Consider the following 22,393-nt stretch of genomic DNA (forward strand, 5'->3'; position numbering starts at 1 on the left):
GCATTCGCAGGAGGGGGCACTGGTGCTCCCGCCTGTCCCCCCTGCCCATCACCTAAGCGGGGAACACTGGCTGTCAGGGGGTGCACCAGCGCTCTCAGGGGATGCACGTACACCTCCTACACATCACCACTGATATGAGCCTGTTACCTAGGAATCTAAAAGTATGCTTAACTCCACTTCCCCAACATTGCCAGGTCTCAAGAGAAGATGTGAAGGACACCCCTTACAGCCACATTCCTAGATTTGGTAAAGGCAAACACGAGTGAGTGGGTGCAGGCGTGTGTGAGAGTGCATTTGGAAGCAAGAGATGAACATGCTTCAGCAGCAACAACAAAAAAACACAGCACAGCCCTTACAAACCTTCCCTCCACCAACCAGCATCATCCTGAGGGTTTCGGAATTAAGCATTAACTAATTTATTTTCTTCTGGGTCTCAGACACAAGAAAAAATGCTGAAAATACCAGACACACAGAACTACGGGTCATCAACATACTGGGATCTAAAATTCCTGGAAATCTCCTCTAGGAGCATGGCATACCCATTGAATCAGAAGGAATGGCTACACAAAAACTCTGAGATCTCTCCAAGAGAAGCACACAGCAGACAAGGAATGATCCAACAGCAGCCTTTAAACATTGTAAGAGAAGAACACTGCTTCTACGTGAATCAGATCAACAAATAATCTCATGATCAACTGTACTGAAGGCAGACAACAGAGTCAATATAACCTGCACAGACGCTGGACCTTTGTCTACCGCCAGAAAAAGTTCACCAACCGAGGACAAAGGAAATTAATGTTTTCTCTGTGCCATGCCAACCCTTAAATACAAGAAGAAAGGACTCCAGGAAAGCTAAGGATTCTCAGAGCTGAACCTGGCTCATCACAACTTTCTCAATAACCTTCCTCAAAGAGCAAAATTGAAAATACAGGACAGTAACTGATGAGGGAACTGATATCAAGTGATTGTGTCTTAAAGCCTTAAACACTTCCAGCTTAACTCCAGTTGGCATTTTGCCCTCCCGAAAGCAAACATTAATCATCTGCTTCAACAATGGTTTCAAAGCCTCTCCATAGGCTTTCATCAGAGGTGCAATGGTTCATCTCAAACGCTTTCAGTCCACAACTCTCTTGGCACATCAGGAACCTCGGTGAAATTCTACTGTTCACTGTGAATGCGTCTCCTTCTGTTTCAATACCTCTCAACTGTTAGGCTGTCACCTAGATTGATTTCACAATCCGTAACAATTGTGTAACTAATACAGTCATTTAACTCAGAGATTCATATCAATAATGAAAAATCAATCTGTCATCTCCAGCTATCAGATGTGAAAAATACACTGCATGCTAGACCAGTTCACATAAGTGGCTAAACTGAATACTAATGTACTGTGAAACAAAAGAAAATAGCAGTACAAACAACAGCTAGCTAATCTGGCTGGTGTTCTTTTGAAGACAGAAATTGTCTCCCTGTTCAGTAATCTAGATTAAAGTAAATAATAAATAACAACACCATCTAGCTTTTATAAAGCATTATCCCTCAGATCTCAAAGTGCTTTACATAAGAAATAAGTACTATTATTTCCGTTTCATAGATGGGTAGACTGAGGCATTCGAAGACAAAAGTGGCTTCCCCAAGGTCACCCAGCAGACCAGTGGCAAAGTCAAACAAAACCTAGGTCTTGTGAAGCCCTGTCCGGTGCTCTGTTCACCTGCGCAATGTCTTTTGGACAATAGCCTCCAGCAAAAGTTAAAGACATCCAAGTGAGATATAATTACAATACATTAGAATTTGGATGTGTCCAGTTCTGGACAGTACAAACATCATGAGATGAGATCATTTCAAATAAAACTTGTTGTAATGCATGTGAAACCCTGAATGTGGAACACTGGTACGTAAGTACCAAAGACAGGTTCAGGAAGCCAATCTTCCCCATTACTTCTGTCAAAACCCGATCCGCAGATTTTGACAGAAAGCTAGCTTGCAAGTACTGAGTGCACTTGTGCTATGCTTGATGCCTGCTGCAATTCTAAACACCGTGTGGTGTCTAACATCAGGCCAAACCCACCAGAGTACTACCCCTAGGCTTTGAGCTACTGGAACTCACACGTGGCATGGAAGCTTTGGAAAAATAACATATTCAACTTTTGCTTTTTTTTCCACAGCACAGAGTCTGAACTGAATCCTTTTTCTGTAAGATCAAGCAGCTCCTGGTTTTCTACGTAACCGCAAGCAAACTTATCAGTATTCAAACCAACTGAAAATTAAATCCTTCACAGTGGGCGCATCTATAAGTGATGCTACCTTGCCATAGCAACGCACTACGACAACATAGCGCTGGCGGGCACAAACCGGGACACCGATGCTACGTCACTGTAGTGACAAGCTACCTCACTATAGTGTGTCGCTACGGCGATGTAGATGCTAAAAATACCCATGCACCATCATTTAGTACTTCCAAAAGCAAGTACTAAATGATGGCGCAGTAACAACCATGCTGTGCAGACGTGCCCAGTGCCAAGTAAGTATACATCAAGGTATTGAAATATTCCGTTTATTTCTGCATGCAATTTCCTGCCCTCCAACACGTATTCCAGTGAACAACACTGAGTTCCTGTTAAAATTAAATTCCTGATGTATGGGTGGACTTCTAAAGGCACAGTATAGTATAACAGAGAAAGAAAAATCTATGGGAAAGTCTATAGCTACCAATAATATCCTAATGTTGGCTTCTGGCTTTTGCTAGTATTAGTGGTTTTATAGTCTGGCTTCTGAAATACCCAGTATGTCATGAATACGATCTAGAAAACATCCTCCTCTAAACAAGGGGGAGACCTTTACAGATATGACTAATTTGATTTTATATTTGGAATCTGCCATAGCTTCAGATCTTTCAGATCTTTTTCTTTCAGATCTATCAACTCTGCTGTAATTCCATTCTATAGTATTCATTATCAGTTAACTTTCAGGCAAGCTTAGCTACCTTATTAAAAGGACAAGTTTAAGAAGTTCAGAAATGTATAAACATGTGTGTCACTTTCAGTAAAAAAAAAAAGAAAAAAGTGGGAAATTCCCATAAGAGTAAAATAATAATCACACATGCAACCTACAGCAACACCTTCTGAAGTGATCAAAATCCAGCGACAATTATATTCAAATTAAAGCATTCAATGACCTTTTTAAAATTAAAAGCAGTCATATTTGAATTTTAATCTGAAATGTGCTTGAAAGCAGAATAAATTGCCTTACTGGCAGAGAAGAGTACTGACTTTATCATTAAAAACATTGCAATTTTATGAACTTATCTATTTATTTTTACTAATCTAGATGTATATCAAGTGCTGCACTAAGTAACTGAATGTATACCTGACGTCAATAGAAGCCCTGGATCAAGAGTAAGGCAAATACTTGTCTCCTGTACCAATGTCCTTGCGACTGACGTTGCAGCCTCAATACAGCGGATCCCACTGCGCAGCTATTATAACCTATAGACTACTTCCCTGCTTCTCCCACTAATAGTAAGAGAACAAAATTAACAATATATCATAATGCCTTTTCGCCAAAGTGCTTCACAAACAGCCCTACTAAGATACAATCACATTTGAGGTAATTCAAATAAATATGTATATCTGCTTTCACTTATGTCACTCTGGGCCTTATTTAGAAGTTGTGTAAAATGTCATCGCTCATCTTAATCAATGGAGTTGTGACAATTCACAACAGCTGTGAATCTGGCCCATCTTTACAACTCTATGTGTTTCAACAACAGCACTGGTTTTCAACCTTTTTTCATTTGCGGACCCCTAAAAAATTTTGAATGGAGGTACGGACCCCTTTGAATTGTAAGCGTGCCTATTCACATACTTTTGATTGATCATAGTCATCTTTTACAGACCTCTTAGACGGTGTGCAGACCCCCAGGGGTCTGCGGACCACAGGTTGAAAACTACTGGTGTAGAGTGTAAGTCTGGGAGGATTTTGACCAGTCATTTTCAGATAGCAGCATTTTAACCTTATGTTAACTGGCATATTAATACAGCATATTCACATCTTGATGCTCAGATATACACACATTTCCACACCTTTAGACAAAAATATAACAAACTAGCAATATATTATACAGTAGATTATACAGCCTAACCACTAAGCAATATTTTCCAAATGGCATTCCTCTAACCATAAATAAATTTCTCTTCAAGTTCAACTCTGCCACCTCATCCCCTTAATTTTTCCATAGCTAAATCCCCCAAGATACCCACATCAATCATACTTAACCACATACACAAATTACTTTAAACTGACTTCTTAGAAGAGGCCAAACCAATTTCACATGATTCTCTAAATACACAGCTTCTATGACAGCGTTTTCTTCAAAAAGGCAGGTGAGTAGCCCCGGTTTCCAACTTGCCATGAACAGATGAGTACCCAACCTTTTTTTTCAAATTAAAACCAAATTACTGTCCAGTTTATTTTATCATAGTAGCTTTTAGAGGAGCATATCAAAAGTTTGCTCAACTAGGAAAGACACATTGTTTTCAACAGGAATAATAAAAGCTTAAAAAAGGATGTCTTTATTTCATGCATAAAACAAAATCATGTGGATGATATTTCCACTTTCCATTTTTTTCACAATCCGTTACAGAGGTTGGATTATTTAAAGGCACTGCTGGTAAATGCCAATATGCTTTTAAGTTTTAAAAGTTCTTTAAACTTTTTTTATAGACACCTTTTCTTAAGAATAGTATTTTATAGATACATAATAAGCCTTAAAAAATACCTGAGAGGTCTTGCCTGGGGATTGCCTGCTTCTACATATGGATGTAAATAATCCTTTATGTAGAGATCAGCAGCACTATTAGAATGGGTGCAAATGAGAATCCTGCTGGAATAAATGGTGCAAATAAAAAAGCAATGAAGAAACAGAAAACAATTCAAAGCAGTAGAATACAAAAAAAAGGAAACAGTGGCCATCTTCCTGCATACTTCTCTCAATGAAACTAATGACTAACCTTCTGCATGGTTCATGATTCCTTGATGCCTTTTTTACTCATTCTCTCTTTTATGAAAAGATTTAAACTTTAAACACAACTTTTAAATAATTATTTTGGGATTTAATCTAATGTGCATTTTAAGTAAAGAACAGCCTTCATCTTCTAGTACACTGATCCATGCTGAGGAAAAGGCACGTAATCTATATACTGTCAAATTCAGTTAAATTATATACTAAATACCTGTTAAGACTATAAAGTTACTTCTGCAGTATCTATTCAAAACAATGATGGATGGGGGGGTTTTTAAGCTGGATGGAAATTCTATACTGCTAACTTTTGTTTGAATTTAAGTCAAAATGGCATTTCATCTCTAATTCACTATGCTGCTCTCTATATAGTGTTCCAGCTCACCTAGTATCCTGTTGTTGGAGTATGTGCTTGACTGCCTGAGCCAGAGTGAATGTTTTGCCTGTCCCATAGGGACCGATGATAAGAACAGGAGGCAGTTGTATTGAAAGTGGAGTTGTGATAGCCAGAACAGCCTCTTTCTGCTTTGCATTTAGTCGAGGGTCCAACTGCTCATCCCATTGTCTGTACAGAAAAAAAAAGCAAGAGTGTTTAAACAAGAAAAAATGGCAACAGCATGTCAATCAGAAATTAAGCTATAGAGAATGTAAATGGATTTGAAAAAATTAAAAATGTTAAGGTAGTCTATTGATTTTTAATGATTTGCTCAAGTTTGTGATTAACCAGTAAATTTTCCACAAGCAGACTGACTACAGTTCAATTTACACAGCTAAGCTCACAGTTATAAACCTTCACAGTATATACTTCTGTGAAGTATACATTTAACCCCCCTACAGAGACAACGCATTTAAGCAGACTTCAAGCTGAACCTCCTATTGTCATTACACAGCCAAACAATACCTATAAACTTAATTTGCCAAGTTTTCAATAGAATTAGATTTGGTATCCATTTAAACAAGTTAACATGCTCTATGAGCGGTCACAGAGCTCCAAGCTCAGGGCCTGGCACAGCTGGCCCGAGTCTAATTACAAAAAAAAGCAAAAAGAACAGAATTTACAGCCACCCATTTAAGTGAAAGCTTTTCTCCACTATCATTCTTTACCATAAAAAAATGCATCTGAGATCTAAAAAAAGCTTTGTTACTGTAACTGGGATAATGATATCAGCATTTGAACAGGAAGTTACTTTAGGAAAGTTCCAATGAATATAAGAGGTTAAAGATTTGCCTATGCCATTTTTAATACGCTCACTGACAGATTTAAAACTAGGCATGAAGAGTAAGAACCACCTGTCATTCTTGAACATATGGCCATACTTTTGCAATGTAATCTGTCTTGGTACTTGCATTATAATTCTTCTGGACTTGGAAAACTTGTGTTGAGCAGTAGTTAGCATACAGGATAAAACCATGAGGGAATTAACTGAATTCCTAACTCACAAGACTACTATGAACAACTAGATGCCTGAAGAACTTGAACTGGTTGAAAGGTGATAGGGATGTAAAACAAAAATAGAAGAAAAACTATAGATAGGGGGAGAGAGCCCGAGTCAGTCAAGAAATGCAAAAACTTAAGACATTACAAGCCAGACCTTTAAATGGCATAAAATATCATTGCACTGACCTCAGCAAAACCACAAGAATTTACATAATTTAATAATCTGGCCCTAAGAATGTGTTTAAAAAAACAGGAAGAAAAAGATACCAAAGCAAATTCATCTCTGACACTAATCTGTTGACTTTGAGATAGAAAACAAAAAGGAGTTTGGCCCTTTTCTTTCTGAAAAAGGATTCACAGCATTTAGTTCATAAAAATGTTAAAGAGCTAATAAAATATGGTCTATTTAACAATCTCACATAAACAATGAAAAGTATTTAATAATTATGTAATTAGACTACAGTGCAAAACATTATTTAGAAATATACAATGAATAAAGTACTTTAACTGTAACACATTTCACCCATAACTCCATATTTTGTTGAAAAGCAGGAAAACATAAGCAACCCCCCTATCAATTGTAAGAAAATGAAAACAAAATTAAGATGAAAAAAGTTTTATAAATCAACCACTCCTAATTATCGTATCTGACAGATATCAAGGAAGGAATATCTAGATTAGCTGACATGTCCGTTCAGTTTAGGCAAAAGCATAAATGTCATATGTTACATATACATAAAAATGTCCCAGCCACAATATCCCTGCATATTAAAAGTATACTCCAATTACTACTGCTAAAGGATGCTGATCTAGTTTCAAAACCAATCTTGCATTTTTCTGCTTTGTGCATCTTCAGTAAAAACTACTTTCCAGTAACCAGACACAAAATAATATTCTGCAAAAAATATTTTACAGTCATTCCGGTAACCTTAACAATGTTTTAAGAACAGTACATTACCAGGTACAAGCAAAATGAAAAAAAAAGTTCCATACCCTTACCGTCTCCCATTGGACTACACAGATCTACAAAGAGATTATAGAAGGCATAAATGGCATGTGCACTTATTTTGTAATGAATGAAAGACGGATGACCACATGTAACGTGAATCTTAGAAAACCTGCCCCCACCCCCCCAACATAAATCTTTAGGAAAGTGCAAGCGTTCCTCTTCCTCGGGAAAGAAGCCAAAAGCCTATACCTGGTAGAGTGGGAATTATTGTGGAATCATTCAAAAATTATTTTTAAAAATGCTTGTACAAGTTACTCAAAACCATCAATTTTACTGAATTTTGTTTAATTTGCAAAAATAATTCACTTGCATAATTCTGCATTGATTTGCTGGGGGGGAAAAAAGTCAAGGAGCATTATTTTTGCAAATAAATGTTGCTGCTTGAACACATGCTACTCCATGTCACTTCTACTCAATGTCGTATTTTATCCTTTTGTTACTCCAGTTTTAGCATTTATAAAATTTAACCTCCTGGATGCTGGCAAGTTTGGATGAAAGATTTTATTCCTTACGAAGTGAGAAAGAGAGCAGATAAATTCTGAGTCAGAAGTGATACTTTATTAGAGTCACAGTTTGGAATTTTGAATAGCCAGATCATAGCAAATGCAAGAAACATTGTATATGCATTACATTTGTTCTCAACATAATTCACACTGTGCAGCACATATCTGGTTTTACTAATAAAACTCATTTGCACAGCGGTTACTGGCAGATAGCTAACCACCTGACATCATAATCATTCCACTAGTAACATATAGCAAATCTGTTAAATGTAATCAAATAATGTGCATATATGACAATCCAAGGACCATTTTGTTTTTGTCCCTGTTACTACAAACATTCGTAATGACTGTATACACAAAGGGTAGAGCTCTCTCTCAACTCAGTTTTACTCACCTCTTCTCCCACAACCAAGCTGTTACTAAATGCTTTCCATTCTTTCTTTATGGAACAGATTCAAAGTTAAATGAAGTCAGTGGAAAGACTCTCACTGACTTTAATGGGAGTTTGCAGCAGACTCACCATAGCTGCCCCCCACCCCCGCCCCTTGTTTTCTACCTCTGTTGCAAAACCTCTGGACTACCCACCAATCAAATTTAATTGGGACTACTGCATCCTGCTCTTCTCTTCTCTTCCTGTCCTCAAGTTTATGCAACAAGCTGCAATTATATCACCTTTTTTGCTCCCCATTCTGGCCAAGTCACCTCTCTCTCTGCATCCCTGAGTTAGTTTCTGGTCTGCTTTGCACCATAATCACACTCTTCAGTCTCATCTGCAAGACTGTGCTTCTTTTCCAGCTCCTGCTGTCAGTCTCATGTACCTCAACATCTCCCTGCTATTTGCCTCAACAAAGTGACTTCATGCCTGTCTATTGCTCCTCCCAACACCTCAAATAACTGTCACGATACAATGAGCTCCAGTGCTTCAGAGTATGGACGCACAGGCCACGTCCAAACACAGCTGCGTGGTACATGGCATACGACATATTCAGTTGTTCTCTGAACTGCAAGGGAACAGCGCAGAGGGGTTTTTAGACCCCTAGATATCCTGCAGAAAAAAAAAGCAGAGTGGTGCACACCGCAGCAGTGTACACCACGCAATGCTGGAGCCTGGCCGGCTGGAGCCACACTACACTGATGGCCAGGCTCTGTGCAACAGGATCACCACTGCTGCCCCTGAGACGCCAAGTAAGGCTGCTGGGGCCAGCCCAATGCTGGCCCTAGCCTCCCCTAGCCCACTGAAGGTAACTTGCCATGTGCCATGGGATTAAGCAAATTTATAACTTTTTTTTTAAAAAAAAAAGCCTTGGAACAAACTCCCAGACTTGGATACCAGAACCTGGTGTAGAGTCATGCTAACAAAGCACAGCAGAAAAACTCACTGGTCTAATTTACATTAGTATAAGGCATGGTTAGTATAGGCATAGTTAGCCTAAGGCTGTTCAATGCAAATTAACTATTATCTACTACCCAGCCATCTGGTGGGAAGTGCTGCAACAGCGCTAACTGTGCACATGTCTGCTGTAGATCTCAGTGCAACTTACATCAGTGAGCAAAACCAACGTAAGTTATATCAGAAATATGTAGTGTATCCAGGCCCTCTGTTTCCTCCGTCAGCTGAATTTCTTTCAGCTATGCTTTCCTATTTGCCCTTTCTTCTGCCACTGCTGCCCACGTTGCAGATCTGGCGCTCTCAAAATTACTAATAAAATCTGGAGATTTTACACTTCATAAAAGAAACTGACAAGATGTTCACAGAAAATCTCACACCTATTTGGCAATGCCATCAATGCTGGTCCTTCCCATATTTACACCTCTTTTTATGACCCATTCCAGCGATATGTCTAACTGTGGGTTTGTTGCTATGAGCTCCTTCCAGTAGTGTCATTGCCAAGGCTATAGGAGTATTCATGCAAGTACAAAGTGAAGATTTTGGGCCCTTAAACTGCAAGCTAGTTAGGACTGGCACTTACTTGGATTTCTATAAAACATTATACAGGTATTCAGTAAAGAGTTACAGAATCAGTAAATAATAAAATTATGCTTCAGTTTTCTACCCTGCAATGCTACTGGAGTGCTTATAACAATCACAATTTTACTTTGGGGAGAATGGGTAAAGCTGACCTACCAATCCGAATGCTCAAAGGGTCAGTTTTCTATTTCTATTTAGAGCAGTTTCATTGACCCATCATCACATGCAATAAAGAGCAAAAAGACACTTCCGGTTTAAAGGTAGATTTGAGCCAGCTGTAATGGAGGAATTCAACACAGCAGTAACGCACTATCTTTCATATTAAAACGTTTGCAGTTTTGTACCTGTTGGGACTCCAGGGTATGGTGGGAGTCATGCTGACATCTGGAAACAAAATACTGTTGTCCTTGATCCTGTCCAAGGCATAATGCATTTCACAGAGGGGTAAGCGATTTAACTGAAACTGAAGTTCAACCTACAGTACAAAATGAATGAATGAATAGATGTACCAAAAAGTCTTTAATTAAAGAGGACTCTTATTAGACTGTATTAAATATGATCTTTAAATTTTATTTTCCAACAAAGTACTGAACTTAAGGAAAAGCTCAAGCAAGCATCATGATGAAAAGATTCATAAGAAAGTTAACTTGCTTAAGCACGCTTTGAACGTTGAATTATCACAGAGAAATCCATCATCTTTGTAATATAATTTGTTTGCTTTGATGTAAGAGTTCATAGTACTTTTAGGAATAATTCAGCAAGCTCTTCTAAAAAAATGAATTATTTTCTTAAGAAAATGTTTAAATTGCCTTTAAAGAATGAAATTTGAAGACAGGTTAGAAAAACCACTCTGAAACATTGATTATATAGAAATCTTCACAAACCAGTAAATGACACTATGTAACATATTTCCAAGACAGACAATACTCAAATACTATCTACTCCAAATTGTTCCTTCTAAAAAAAATGTTGTCAATATTGTAGTAGAAAGACATCTAAGATACCTCACAATCTTTGCAAAGATGAATTCCTGAGATAAGCTAATCACATGCTAATATAATAATTTTCTTTCTTCTCAATTACTGGTATTTTAATGCTAATAAACAAAGGGTGATGTCAACAAAATCTTGGTTCGAAGCCAGAAACAATAGGCACAGCGTGTTAGTATCCTTGGTTAAATTGCAGAATTAAACAATGAATGGTAAAATGAGTTTATCCAAAAGCATTACTAAAGAAGCAAAGAGAAATTAGAAAAATGGATAAAAGGAACTCCGCAGGGGAAACAATTCATGGAAAAAAGCCATGTAGACTATAATCTACACATATTTAATTTTTCATTTATTAATCTCTCCAGGAACAAATGATCCTGACAAAAGTACTGAATCAAAGAATTAAGTGTTGACATTTTAAAAAGAAGTCTACATAAATAAATCTGACACAAAACATACTAATATAAAGGAGAAAGAAAAAGTTTGAAGTTGCCCCATAATGACACAGATATCCTTATCCAATTTGAAGCACTGCTTTTCATAGAATAGTAACGACAGCTAAATAGTCATGTAATTACTGTGTGACAAGTTTAATTAGCATTTCATGATTAGTCAATAAGAGCAAGTAAATGCATTCATGGGGTTTACAGAAAGTGGTATGTCTACTGGCCAACATTAAAGGCCAAGTGATATCAACCTATCCAGAAGAGTCCCCTAAAGAAACACACTGCCTGGAAAATACACCAGTAATACTTCGAATGTCATTTTCAACCAGGAACTAAAAATACTCCATGAAAATGAGGTAAGTGCTACCTTGCCCACTTTATAAAAACAGAGCAGCGATTTGCTCACTGTGTTATATAAAGTCTCCAGCAGATCTGATAAGAGAAGTTAAAGACAAAAATTTGGATAGAAGGTACCCATGTAAATATGGAGAAATTCCACTGAAATCTCTGAATAATTGTAATTTTATGCCATGCAGTTAAGGCAGAAAATGTGGCTGCAGGTCTACTCTCAATCCCTGCTTTAACCACTACTTAAGTAATCAATCCATAATTACTTGAATCATTTTCTTATCACACGATAATTACTATTACCCCTGGCTGCTAACTAGAAAGTTCAACTGAAAGTAAGCATTTTTAATATGTCTTTAAATTCATCTTTCTTGAGGCAGTTGATAGTATAATGTCAAACTAAAACTCGAAAAGCACCAGAAATTTAAAAGACAAAATAGTGTTCAACAATTCAGAACAATACAAAATGAATTTTTTTTCTTACTAAGCTGCATTCAAAAACACTTAATTTGCTACATAAAAATTCTTTGCGATAATCAGAAAAGCATTCTGAGCACACAAAAAAAAAGAAATAGGTGGTGATTCCTTTGACACATCAATGGGCTATCTGCAAAGTTCAAAACTACCCTGATCCAGTCATCATCAAGTAAAGGTGACATTCATAAGCCCCCTTCATCATCCTTACACGCCAACATGACCAACTGCTCCCAAAGCCACCTCTTGATTTAGGCCCATTCTTTCAAAGCTATTAGGCATGAAAGTTTTTTTCAATTACTTCAGTGAGACTAAATACATCGGTAGGGCCTTAAACAATTAGGCATTTTGGAGAATATGAGAATATGGGCAGTGTGCATATCTAATATGAAACACCAAATCTAGTGCTGTTGCAAGTCTCCAAAAGCCAAAAGAATAATATTTGTCTCAAAAAACAAGAAAAGAAAAAAAGAGAGATCAGTCAATCAAGTCAAGAGACCTTTAATGTTCTTTACTGTCAAGTTAAATACCACATTTAAAGCCAACCATGTAAATGAAACAAAATCAACAAAGCTTCACACATTCAGTGTGAATTTCACAAAAAAGACATGTAATGACTGGAAAAAGATTTAGGGTTATTTGTAAAAAAAAAGACCAAACAAAAAAACTATCAATTGTTTAAGACATTTTATATTGCCCACAAGACATTTAAGTTAATCAGATACTGTTTTAATTTTAACAAATAAAGAACATATTCTGAATTACAGTAGGGAGTTATTTTCTGAACCAGCCACTGAATAAGTCTCCCAGTCAGGGACTCAGGAATAAGAATAAAGGACCTATGAATGACAAAGCTATGGCACGCTTATTAACATGGGCATTGCACTGGGTTACCTACGGTCCCCAGCTGGAGCGAGGACCCCACTTGCTGGTGTATTTCTCATTCTTCTACTTTGAAATGAATGATTTTGTATCATGTTTTGTTAGGTCATTTCCCTATAGCTGTCATAGTATAGACTTTCCCTTTGAATACAGCTGTAACAGAGGGTAGAAGTGTGCCGTTCTGTGGTGCACTTCTTCCCCAAACTGGTGCCATAATGCTTTCACTGATGAGGGAGAAGCACCAAGTTTGCTCTGCTCAGCTTTTCATCAGCACTGGAAGAGGAAAGAGTGGGCAAAACCAAGCAGTCATTAATGTAGGGCACCATGAGTCTCAAGGAGTATGCTGTAGCATAGCAGCCACACACCTCAGTTGGGAAAGAGTAACTTACTGCCGTTCCTTCTTAAAGTTAGGTATTCACATCTCTACCCAATCTTACTATTTTAGCACACCTCTGACTCATGGAGTCTTCTTACGCCGTCTACTCCAATCCCTCACCAGAAGCCCACTAGACCCAATCCTCCAAAACTCAACTGCTATCGTGATCAACCACTTCACATATGCTGTCAATGGATCTCCCACTTTGGATCCCCATGACCCTCCAAGACATAGATCCCACTCTACATCTTACTCAGCTCCAGCAGCCAAAGCCCCAGCCCTGCCTGATATTTCCTCTTTTGCACACCTCTTTAGCAAACTAGGTGTAGCCATGTCATATAGCTAAGCATTCTTAAATTATACTCACAACTTCTAAATGGAAGACTTTCCTGGTCAATAAATGAGAAGCAAGTAATGAACTGAGGCACAGACAAGCTAGGACTGAGATTTTCAAAAGAAACACCCAATTCCCAGTGACATTCAATGGAGCTTGAGTGCCCAAGTCTCAGGTGCTCTTCTGACATTCCCAGCCTCAGTGTCCTGACCAAGATGGCCTGAGCCGGTGGCAAAGCAGAGGAGGAAACAGAGCAGAACAGAGCCCAAGATTTGCGGCTAAAAGGTCCCCGCTAAAACAAGTAGGTAGTAATATTTAACCATCTCTGTCGTCTACGAGAGCTGCAGTTCCACGGATTATTTCCTGACGAAAATGGAAAGTTCATGTCAGAGTATTCTCTTTCACAGCCTTTTCTAGGATTCTTGACCCATGTTGCCAAAATTGAATCTCTCTTAGTAGTTGTATGTATTTTACCATCACACTTCAAAATACATATCTAGGTTTTTAATCTAACCAGGATGGAATCAAACCATTTGATTTGCTGTTTTGCTATGTACTGACTAAAGCTCTCCCTGACAGAATGATCTTTATCCAGATTTTTATCTTTATTTCAGAACAGAAGACCAGTAAGAAAGAAAAAGGGCCCAAGACAACTTTCAAAACCCATAATGTGAAAACCTGGCTCCACAAAACTCCCACTGACTGTGCATCCAAAGTCTTGATCTTGGGCTCCTTATTCATGTTTCACTGAAGAATTTCATTGAAATCAGGGCTGATTAAAAACTAATTTAAGAGCTTCAAAATTTGAGAACTAGTTCTCAAACCAGATTTACAAAGTATTATATTACGCTTCTTTCTGAGTAACTGTAAGACCACATTCTCGTTGTAAGATACTGAACTCTTAAACTAAGAGGTCAGTATGGCTTCCCCTAGCTCAGGTTTAAAAGAAGTTTTAGAAGAAAAATAAAGTTACTAGCAGTCCCATCTCATTTTGTATTTCAGTGCAGTTTTTTCATAGAGCCAATTAGTGGCCTTAATCATTGTTTTAAGAAAACAAACACAAACCAAGTACCCAGCAGTGTATAAGTATTTCAGACTAATTATCCATGTTAAATGAAGACATTAGGATTCCTACATATGTTTTCACAAAATAAATCGAATGGGAAGAGACATCCCATCAATGAAAGTGGATTTACTTCAATGAATTCTAGTGACCTTAATTTGAAATTCCTCCGGTTTGGAAGCAGGGTCAATCACCTTATCTCTACAATGGGCAGATAAGGGGGAAAAAGTCAACTAGAGTTTATTCTTTCATGTTCTAGAGGAGCATGTATTTACATTACCTGAACTACCTTGTTCACAAACTCCAACACAAATACAGGCCACCGCTTCTATTTCTGTTCATTTCAGGTTAATTGCAAAGTAAACAGAGAATTGGCCCTATTGCCAATAAGGTTGGCTCTAGCCAAACTTCATTTTTTTTTAATGTCTGCAAACAGCCTTGTGACTAATCAAGAAAGATATCTGGGTGAGGGACAATAACAGTCTCCCTTTACAAAGACAATGCATCTACATTTTGTGCATTTGTTCTAGTTTTGTATTAATTAAATAACATCTTCATCTGTAAAAGGAATCTGGCCAGACCAGATCTTTCTACTACCTATACTGAGCATGAGAACTTGGAAACGACTAGATCAAGCCCATACAAATAGCATCTAACATAGTAGGTTGCCACCTATGAACTATTAGTCCTTATGCGCCATCCTGCCTTACCTGCTGCCTATTTGTTCCATGGAATAACTCCCTTGTTCTTGTGAAATGAGATAGGGAGACAAACTCCCAATAGTTCTTATACTGTTTAGAAGACCCCAAGGTCCAAAAAGATAGACAGTGAAGACAAGAAAGAACTTTTTCTCATCCTGTAGCAGCTGTAGTTCCTTGGGTTAGCGTGGATCCCACTGTATTTGCGCAAGCAGTTCCTGTTCACAAGTTTGGATTCTTTTTCATGATAACATTGTCCATAGAGAGAGAGGCAAGGAGGGGGTAGGAGGGAGCGGTGCCTTAACTGTGCGTCTCCTTATGCTCCTATAAGTGAGGAATAAGGATGGAGCAGCTACAACACACCTTCTGTTCCCTCAAATTCAAAGCACAAGATTTCTGTGGACTCCAAAAAGGAGCATAGAGGGTGGTTCATTGGGGATCACATCAACTGCATCCCTTCAGAGAACCACAGTTACTGTCGGATAAGTAAATGTTCTTTTAAGTACACTCAGTGCGGGTCTCACTATACGTGACCTCCTCAAGAAGGTGCAAATGAGAACTTTCAGTTGCATCATTTGCGTAACAGCTGAAGGATTGCTCTCCCAAACCAGGAGTATGCTTGGACAGACGAGTCCAAACCAGAATGCTTGACAAAGGTCTGTGGGTTACTTCATGTTACCCCCTTGCAGATATCAGGAATTGGCACATTTCTAAAGTAGGAGAAACTCTGTTGAGATTTGGTAGGAAAGCTACATCAGCTAGCAGGTAAAACAACGATGCATTGTACTATCCATTTCCATACTCTCTGCAAAGAGACTGGTTGGTTCACTTTTAGAACATCTGAATATGAAAATAAAGATTCAAGTATTCAGATTGTCACCCATTTTATTTTGGCCTTGTCAATGTAACAAAACAAATCCTTAGATACATTCTGTGTATAATTTATTTTCTCTCGTGCTGAGAAGGAAGACAACAGGCAAGATGACTGACTGAATTAAAATTGTGATCCACTACAGGAATTAACTTTGTGTGAGGTTTCAGTTGAGGTTTACCCCAACAACCACAGTATGGATGGGCAAGGTTGGCAACATGTTTTTAAGGTTCACTCATATGGTGGATAAACATCAACATTTTTTTTTAAATAAAAACAACTGATTTTTTAATTTAAATCAGATTTGTTTATTTCATTTTATTTGGGGGGGGGTTTGTTAATATGCTTTGTTAAAAAAATAAACCTATATAAAGATAGTTTTAATTTAAGATACATTAAAGCTCACAGATATCTTCATGGAACATACTGTTTGAGACAGTATATTCATGTAACCTTTTTAGAAAAGTTTTATAAATAGCTCACAACAGGTCATGGACTATACTAGGGGCCCAATCTTATGGGGTTCCCAGAGGCTCCTCTATAGATTAGTAAAGATTAAAGAAAACCACTCTACTCAATGAGACTCAGCGCTCAGTCTAGAAGATCCCATTAAGCATCTTTGTGATGCTTAGTTTCAGTTCTCAAACTGTGGATTTGTGTCTCCACAGATAACATATTTGTTAACAGCAGTATATGGTGATGAGAGATAACAGGCCTGATTACCTACCCATCAGCCCTCTTGTCTCTCTGCAAGTTTATGTACACAGAGTCAAGCCCTTACCTCTCTCTAAAAATGCAAAGTTTCAAAAAGTTAAATGAATAGAGAATATAAAACAAGAATGCACTTTTTGTAGAAAACAATGATAAAATTAAGGCCTCCTGACCAGTGATTTAAATTGTGATTTAATCAATTTGATTTAAATCAAATCCATGCTGCTACTCACCTCCTGTTGAAGTAATAGTCACTAGAAAGAATATCAACATAGTGAACTCGTGTTAGAAGCTGACTGACCAGAGAGAAGTATGCAAAAGTCCTTCCAGAAATTTCACAGAAGGAGAAAAGAACAAGTGTCCATGTAACAGCTGATTACAAGCTGACCTCAATTGAACAAGATGAGAGGCTGGTCTGTTTTAAAGCGCAGTAAATGCTTAAGAATATCAGGGCTATAGGTTGTAGCTGTGTTGGTCTAAGGACACACAGAGACAGAGTTCTTTGGGTAAATCCAATACCTTTTGTTAGACCAACTCAAATAGTTGGAAAAAATTCATCTTTCCAAGCTTTTGGGCACAAACACCCTTCATAAGGCTGAGGAAGTATCCGCAGTCGGTGTGTGCTCTTCCTGGATGGAATGAATAGTAAAGCAGCCAATGGCTGGTATGCATACAAGAAAGGCAGTCAGTGACAATGTAAATTAAGGAGTCAGTGGGTGAGAGACAAGTTGGCAGGGTGGGGAGGAATGAATGTAACTGGTAAATAGTAAAAAGGTACTTGGGGAGTCAGATGTTAGGCAGGTTATAATGTGTCATAAATCCAATGTCTATATTTAGTCCATGATTTTTTGTATCCAGTAGGTTGATGAAGACAAGTTCGTAGACACATCTATGAAAGGTGTTTTGTAAATTCCCTTTGAGGATTGGAACTGAGAGCCTGGAGAGAGAGTGGTTTTCATGTGAGAAATGTACCCCCACCCATAACTGGGTATTCTTGTCTTTGATAGATTTCTAGTGTGTGTTCATTCTGGTGCACAGTTGTAGTTTGGTCTCTCCTATGTATTTTCCATCAGGGCATTTGGTGCACTGGATGAGATATATTACATTTCTGGATGTGCAGCTGTAAGATCCAGGAATGGTGATGGCTCTGTTGTGGGGTGTAGTAATTGTGGGGGTGGTGGAGATATGTTGGCAGGTTTTATATTTCTTGTCGTGGTGTGGTCTGGATCCATTTGGTGCGTTTTGGGCCATAGGAAGTTTGCTTCTGGTGATGAAGCTAGCGAGTCTGGTTCTTGTTTAAAGGCTAGGATGGGTGGATCTGGGAAGATCTCTTTAAGAATAGTGTCGTCTTCTAGTATGGGTTGCAACAGTTCAAGGATTTTCCATATAGATTCCAGGGCGGGGTGATATGTCATCACCAGTGGTGTACAATTCATGGGGGTTTTCCTTCTGTGCCGCACATGGTATCCAGATGGCTCTTTCGAAAGTGTGATTATCTCTCTGGAGAAGTATCCTTGTGAGGTGACAATCCCAGGTGTTCTCCTCAGTGCAAATGCGGTGGTATTGGAGGGCTTGGCTGTATATTACAGCTTTCTCGGTGTGGTTAGGGTGATTGCTGGTTCTGTACAGATATGTACGTTGGTCCATGGGTTTCTTGTATATCATGGTCGGTATTTTACCATTCTGGACAGTGATCATCATGTCTAAAAGGAAGATGTTGGTGCTGGAATATTCAGGAGTCTCATGGAGGGATGATGATTGTTGAATTTCTGATGGAAATCATTCAGAGACTGCAGGTTTTCAGTTTAAATGATGAAAATGTCATCAATATATCTTAAGTATAGTAAGATTTAGATGGTGCAGTCCTTGAGGAATTCTTCTTCCAGGTGGCTCATAAAAAGGTTGGCATACTGTGGGGCCATTCTGGTGCCCATAGATGTGACCATGATCTAGAGGAATTCTTGGCTACTGAAAGTGAAGTTGTTGTGTGTGTGGATAAAGTGTGTAAATGTATACGGTCAGTAATATCATTGGGTCTGGTACTCTGAGTTGTCATTTTGCTCTTGTAAGTATGTAAGGCAGGCTTGGATGCCATCCTGATGTGGGATGTTGGTATACACACTGGTAACATCCATGGTGGCTAGGAGGGTGTTTCTGGGAGGGTGGTCTGTTTTTAACTTTCCATAGAAAATCTGTTGCGTCTTGAACAAAACTCACTCTTCGGGTGACAAGAAGTTTTAGGATTGATTCGATGAAACCTGATATTTCCTCAGTTACGGTTCCATGGTTGGATACGATAGGTCTGCCAGGGTTCCCTTTTTTGTGGATTTTAAGGAGCATGTAGAAAGTCCCTGGGTTAGGTAATGGAGGGATCAAGGTCTGTAGTTTTTCTTATAGTTCTGATGGAAATTATTTGATGGTAGTTTTGAGTTTCAAGGTGAAAAGCAAAGTAGTAGTTTTCTGTAGTAGGTGGTGTCAGAGAGTTATCTGTTGGCTTCTTTTATGTAGTCTTCACGATTAAGGATGACTATGGCTCCTCCTCTATCTACTAGTTTTATTACTATTTGGTGGTTGGATCTTAGAGATCCTATGGCCCTTCTCTCTGATAGGGAGAGGTTGTTATAGGGCATGTGTTGTTTATTAATTAATTGTTCATTCTTTCCCTGAAGCAGTCAATATAGCGGTCAAGGTTAGAGTTTCATTCACTGTGAGGTGTCCAATCTGACTTTTTTGGGGAGGGGGGTGTTTGGGTTGATCTTTTCCTCAATCTTGTCAGAGGATGAAGTGTTGTTCAGGCCTTCAAAGAGGACAGATTTTTCAGCTTTGATAAGTGTATGCATGGAGAGATTGATGATATTTGAGGGTTGGTTGCTTCTTTCAGTTGCATCGAGCCTGGAGCTGGAATGTTGTAAGATGTTGGTATTGTTTCTCTGATGGTTGTTTTGTGGTTGAGAAAGTTGTTCCTGTAGTAATTGGTTCCATTTCTTCTTCTTACGTTGGACGGATGTTGTAGAAAGAATCTCAGGGCACCCATATATGTGCCAGATGCCTGCTCTGACACGTACAACTTAGTAAATTGCTTCAGTACCAGTAAACTGATACCAATAAATGGTACCAGTAGGCTGATACAAGAATGATCACTGCTTTATCTCTTTTGGCTTTGGAAATTGCCTAGATGTTAAGGGATGCAGAAGGGGCTTTGGAACCACTGCAAAAGAAAGGCACTCCACTATAAGCCTAGATTTATACCCCCTCTGGAACTGAAGTTCTGGGGGTATTGACCCCTGTGATATATAGGCATATCCCCTAGGGTTCTGCAACTCAGAAGAATTGGCTTTAGGAGGAACTGCTGCAGTGACTACTTAAAGGTAGGAATCAACTATCTGCATAAAACGTCTTCCAGGTTGATGCTGACAGCCAAGAGATTAAGAACCACCAGGCCTACCCCATGTTGTGCCACCATGGAGAGTTCTGGATGGCTTCCAGGCTGAGGAGAGACAACCAGGCACTCCCTTTCATGTTGATGTACAGTACAGTACAGGTATTGTCCAGAATTTATACTGTAAAGTTTCGAAGAACAGGTAGGAATGTCAGAGGCTAGTCATATGGTTTAGAGCTCTAGGAAGGACACTGATGTGAAGTCTCATATCCTCTATGTATTAAGTCCCTTGCATGTGTATTTGGTGCAGATGGGCACTCCAACTGTTAACTGTGAGGACATATCAAATGAAGTGCCTTACAGATCTGCCTAGGATCTTGTACTGTTCAATATTGTCATTAGCAACATGGATAATAAACCAGACAGTATACTTATAAGATCTGAATACATGAACCTGGAAGGGGTTGCAAACATTTTGGAAGACCGGACTGGAATGCTGAACAATGTGATTTTGACAAATTAGAAAAATGGTCTTACATCAACAAGATGAAATCCGGTAAAGACAAATGCAAAGTACTTTTACTTCCCATGTACAATTAAGAAGGAGAGAGAGTAAGTGTATACACGCAAAATGAACAAGGGTCATCTTGGGATGTATTGACAATAGTGGTGTAAGACATGGAAGGTAATTATTCCCCACTTTTCAACATTCGGCCTCTGCCAGAAAATACTATGTCTGGTTTTGGGCATCCCACTTTAAAAAAGATAGACAAATGGAGCGCACAGGAAGAAAAGCAACAAAGATAAGAGATTCTGAAAACATCAGTGTTTCTAAGAGGTTGAGAAAATGATCAACAAGGGAAGGTTGAAAGAACTGTTTTTTCTTTAGTCCAAGAAAGAGAAGACTGATGGGGGAGACATGATGTATTTTCAAATATGCAAGAAGTTTGTTATAAAGAGGACAATGATCAACTGCTTTCTATGTACACTGAGGGAAAGGCAAGAAGTAACTAGATTAATTTGCAGCAAGGGGTTGGATTTGATATTAGGAAAAAAACTCGGAAAACAGTTGAGCACTGAAAGAGTATAAAATCCCTCTTCTAAGGGTGGAGGTTTTTCAGAGCTGGTTAAACAAACATCTATCAGGTATGGTCTAAAGTAAACCTGCTTTCGTCTCAGAGCAGAGAGAACAACCTTATGGGAAAGAAGTCCTCTGATCTCTCCCAAGAAGCTCCTCTCCATCTTGCAACTGTGCCTATGCTCAGACTGACTCAACCTCCAATGACTTGTTTATGGCCTGGCTTAACTGCCTGCAGTTGGTAAGGAGCTGGTGTTATTAGCACTAAGACTGTCCATGCCAAAGTAATCAGTGTTTGGAGTGGTGATGCCAAGCAGACAATGTTACAACAACTGGTGCCAAGGTCTTCATCAATATGAAGGTTGCCAGCATTGTTGCCATCAATACTAACAATGCTGTCTTTCTTTGACTTTTTTCCAGTGCTCAGTCTCAAGATGTGGTTGGTACTCAATGCAGCACTGGCTGATGCTTGTTCATCCATTTTCATTTTGATCCCAATTGCCCCCTTTGTGTTGGGAGTGATCTGCATGAACTACCCTAGTAAGTGTGGCTTGAGGTAAGTACCCCTGGACTTTCAGGTCCTGGTGGAGGAGGAATTGCACAACAAGGGCTCTTTAGGTATCTGACTCTCCTAAGCAAAAGCAGCATTGGCTGTGTCTTGTCTTCATGAGGATCTGTCCTCCACAGGGCAGGTTTGAACATCAGGGTTTTGGTCTCTGCCCCCTGATGGAAGGTCACAGACACAAGGAGGCACAAGGCACATAAGTAACACTGCCAGAAAGTGCTATGAAAAATAAATTTGGTCTCA

General features: G+C 38.8%; 1 protein-coding gene across 2 annotated transcripts in view; it reads right to left on the minus strand.

Annotated features, from left to right (window-relative positions):
• The window catches only part of HELZ (helicase with zinc finger), a 166,017-nt gene that overhangs the window by 92,539 nt on the left and 51,085 nt on the right, over positions 1-22,393 (minus strand). Inside the window, exons 13-15 of one of the 2 annotated variants that reach the window (XM_019494326.2) lie at positions 10,281-10,411; positions 5,403-5,582; positions 4,778-4,879 (exon numbers count right to left, since the gene is read on the minus strand). In XM_019494326.2, coding sequence (XP_019349871.1) covers positions 4,778-4,879; positions 5,403-5,582; positions 10,281-10,411 — 413 coding nt within the window. Of the gene's footprint in view, positions 1-4,777; positions 4,883-5,402; positions 5,583-10,280; positions 10,412-22,393 lie in introns of both variants that reach the window. The other variant, XM_019494325.2, reaches the window with a different exon arrangement.

The sequence above is a fragment of the Alligator mississippiensis genome, chromosome 8, assembly GCF_030867095.1.
Source record: "Alligator mississippiensis isolate rAllMis1 chromosome 8, rAllMis1, whole genome shotgun sequence".
NCBI lineage: Eukaryota > Metazoa > Chordata > Crocodylia > Alligatoridae > Alligator > Alligator mississippiensis.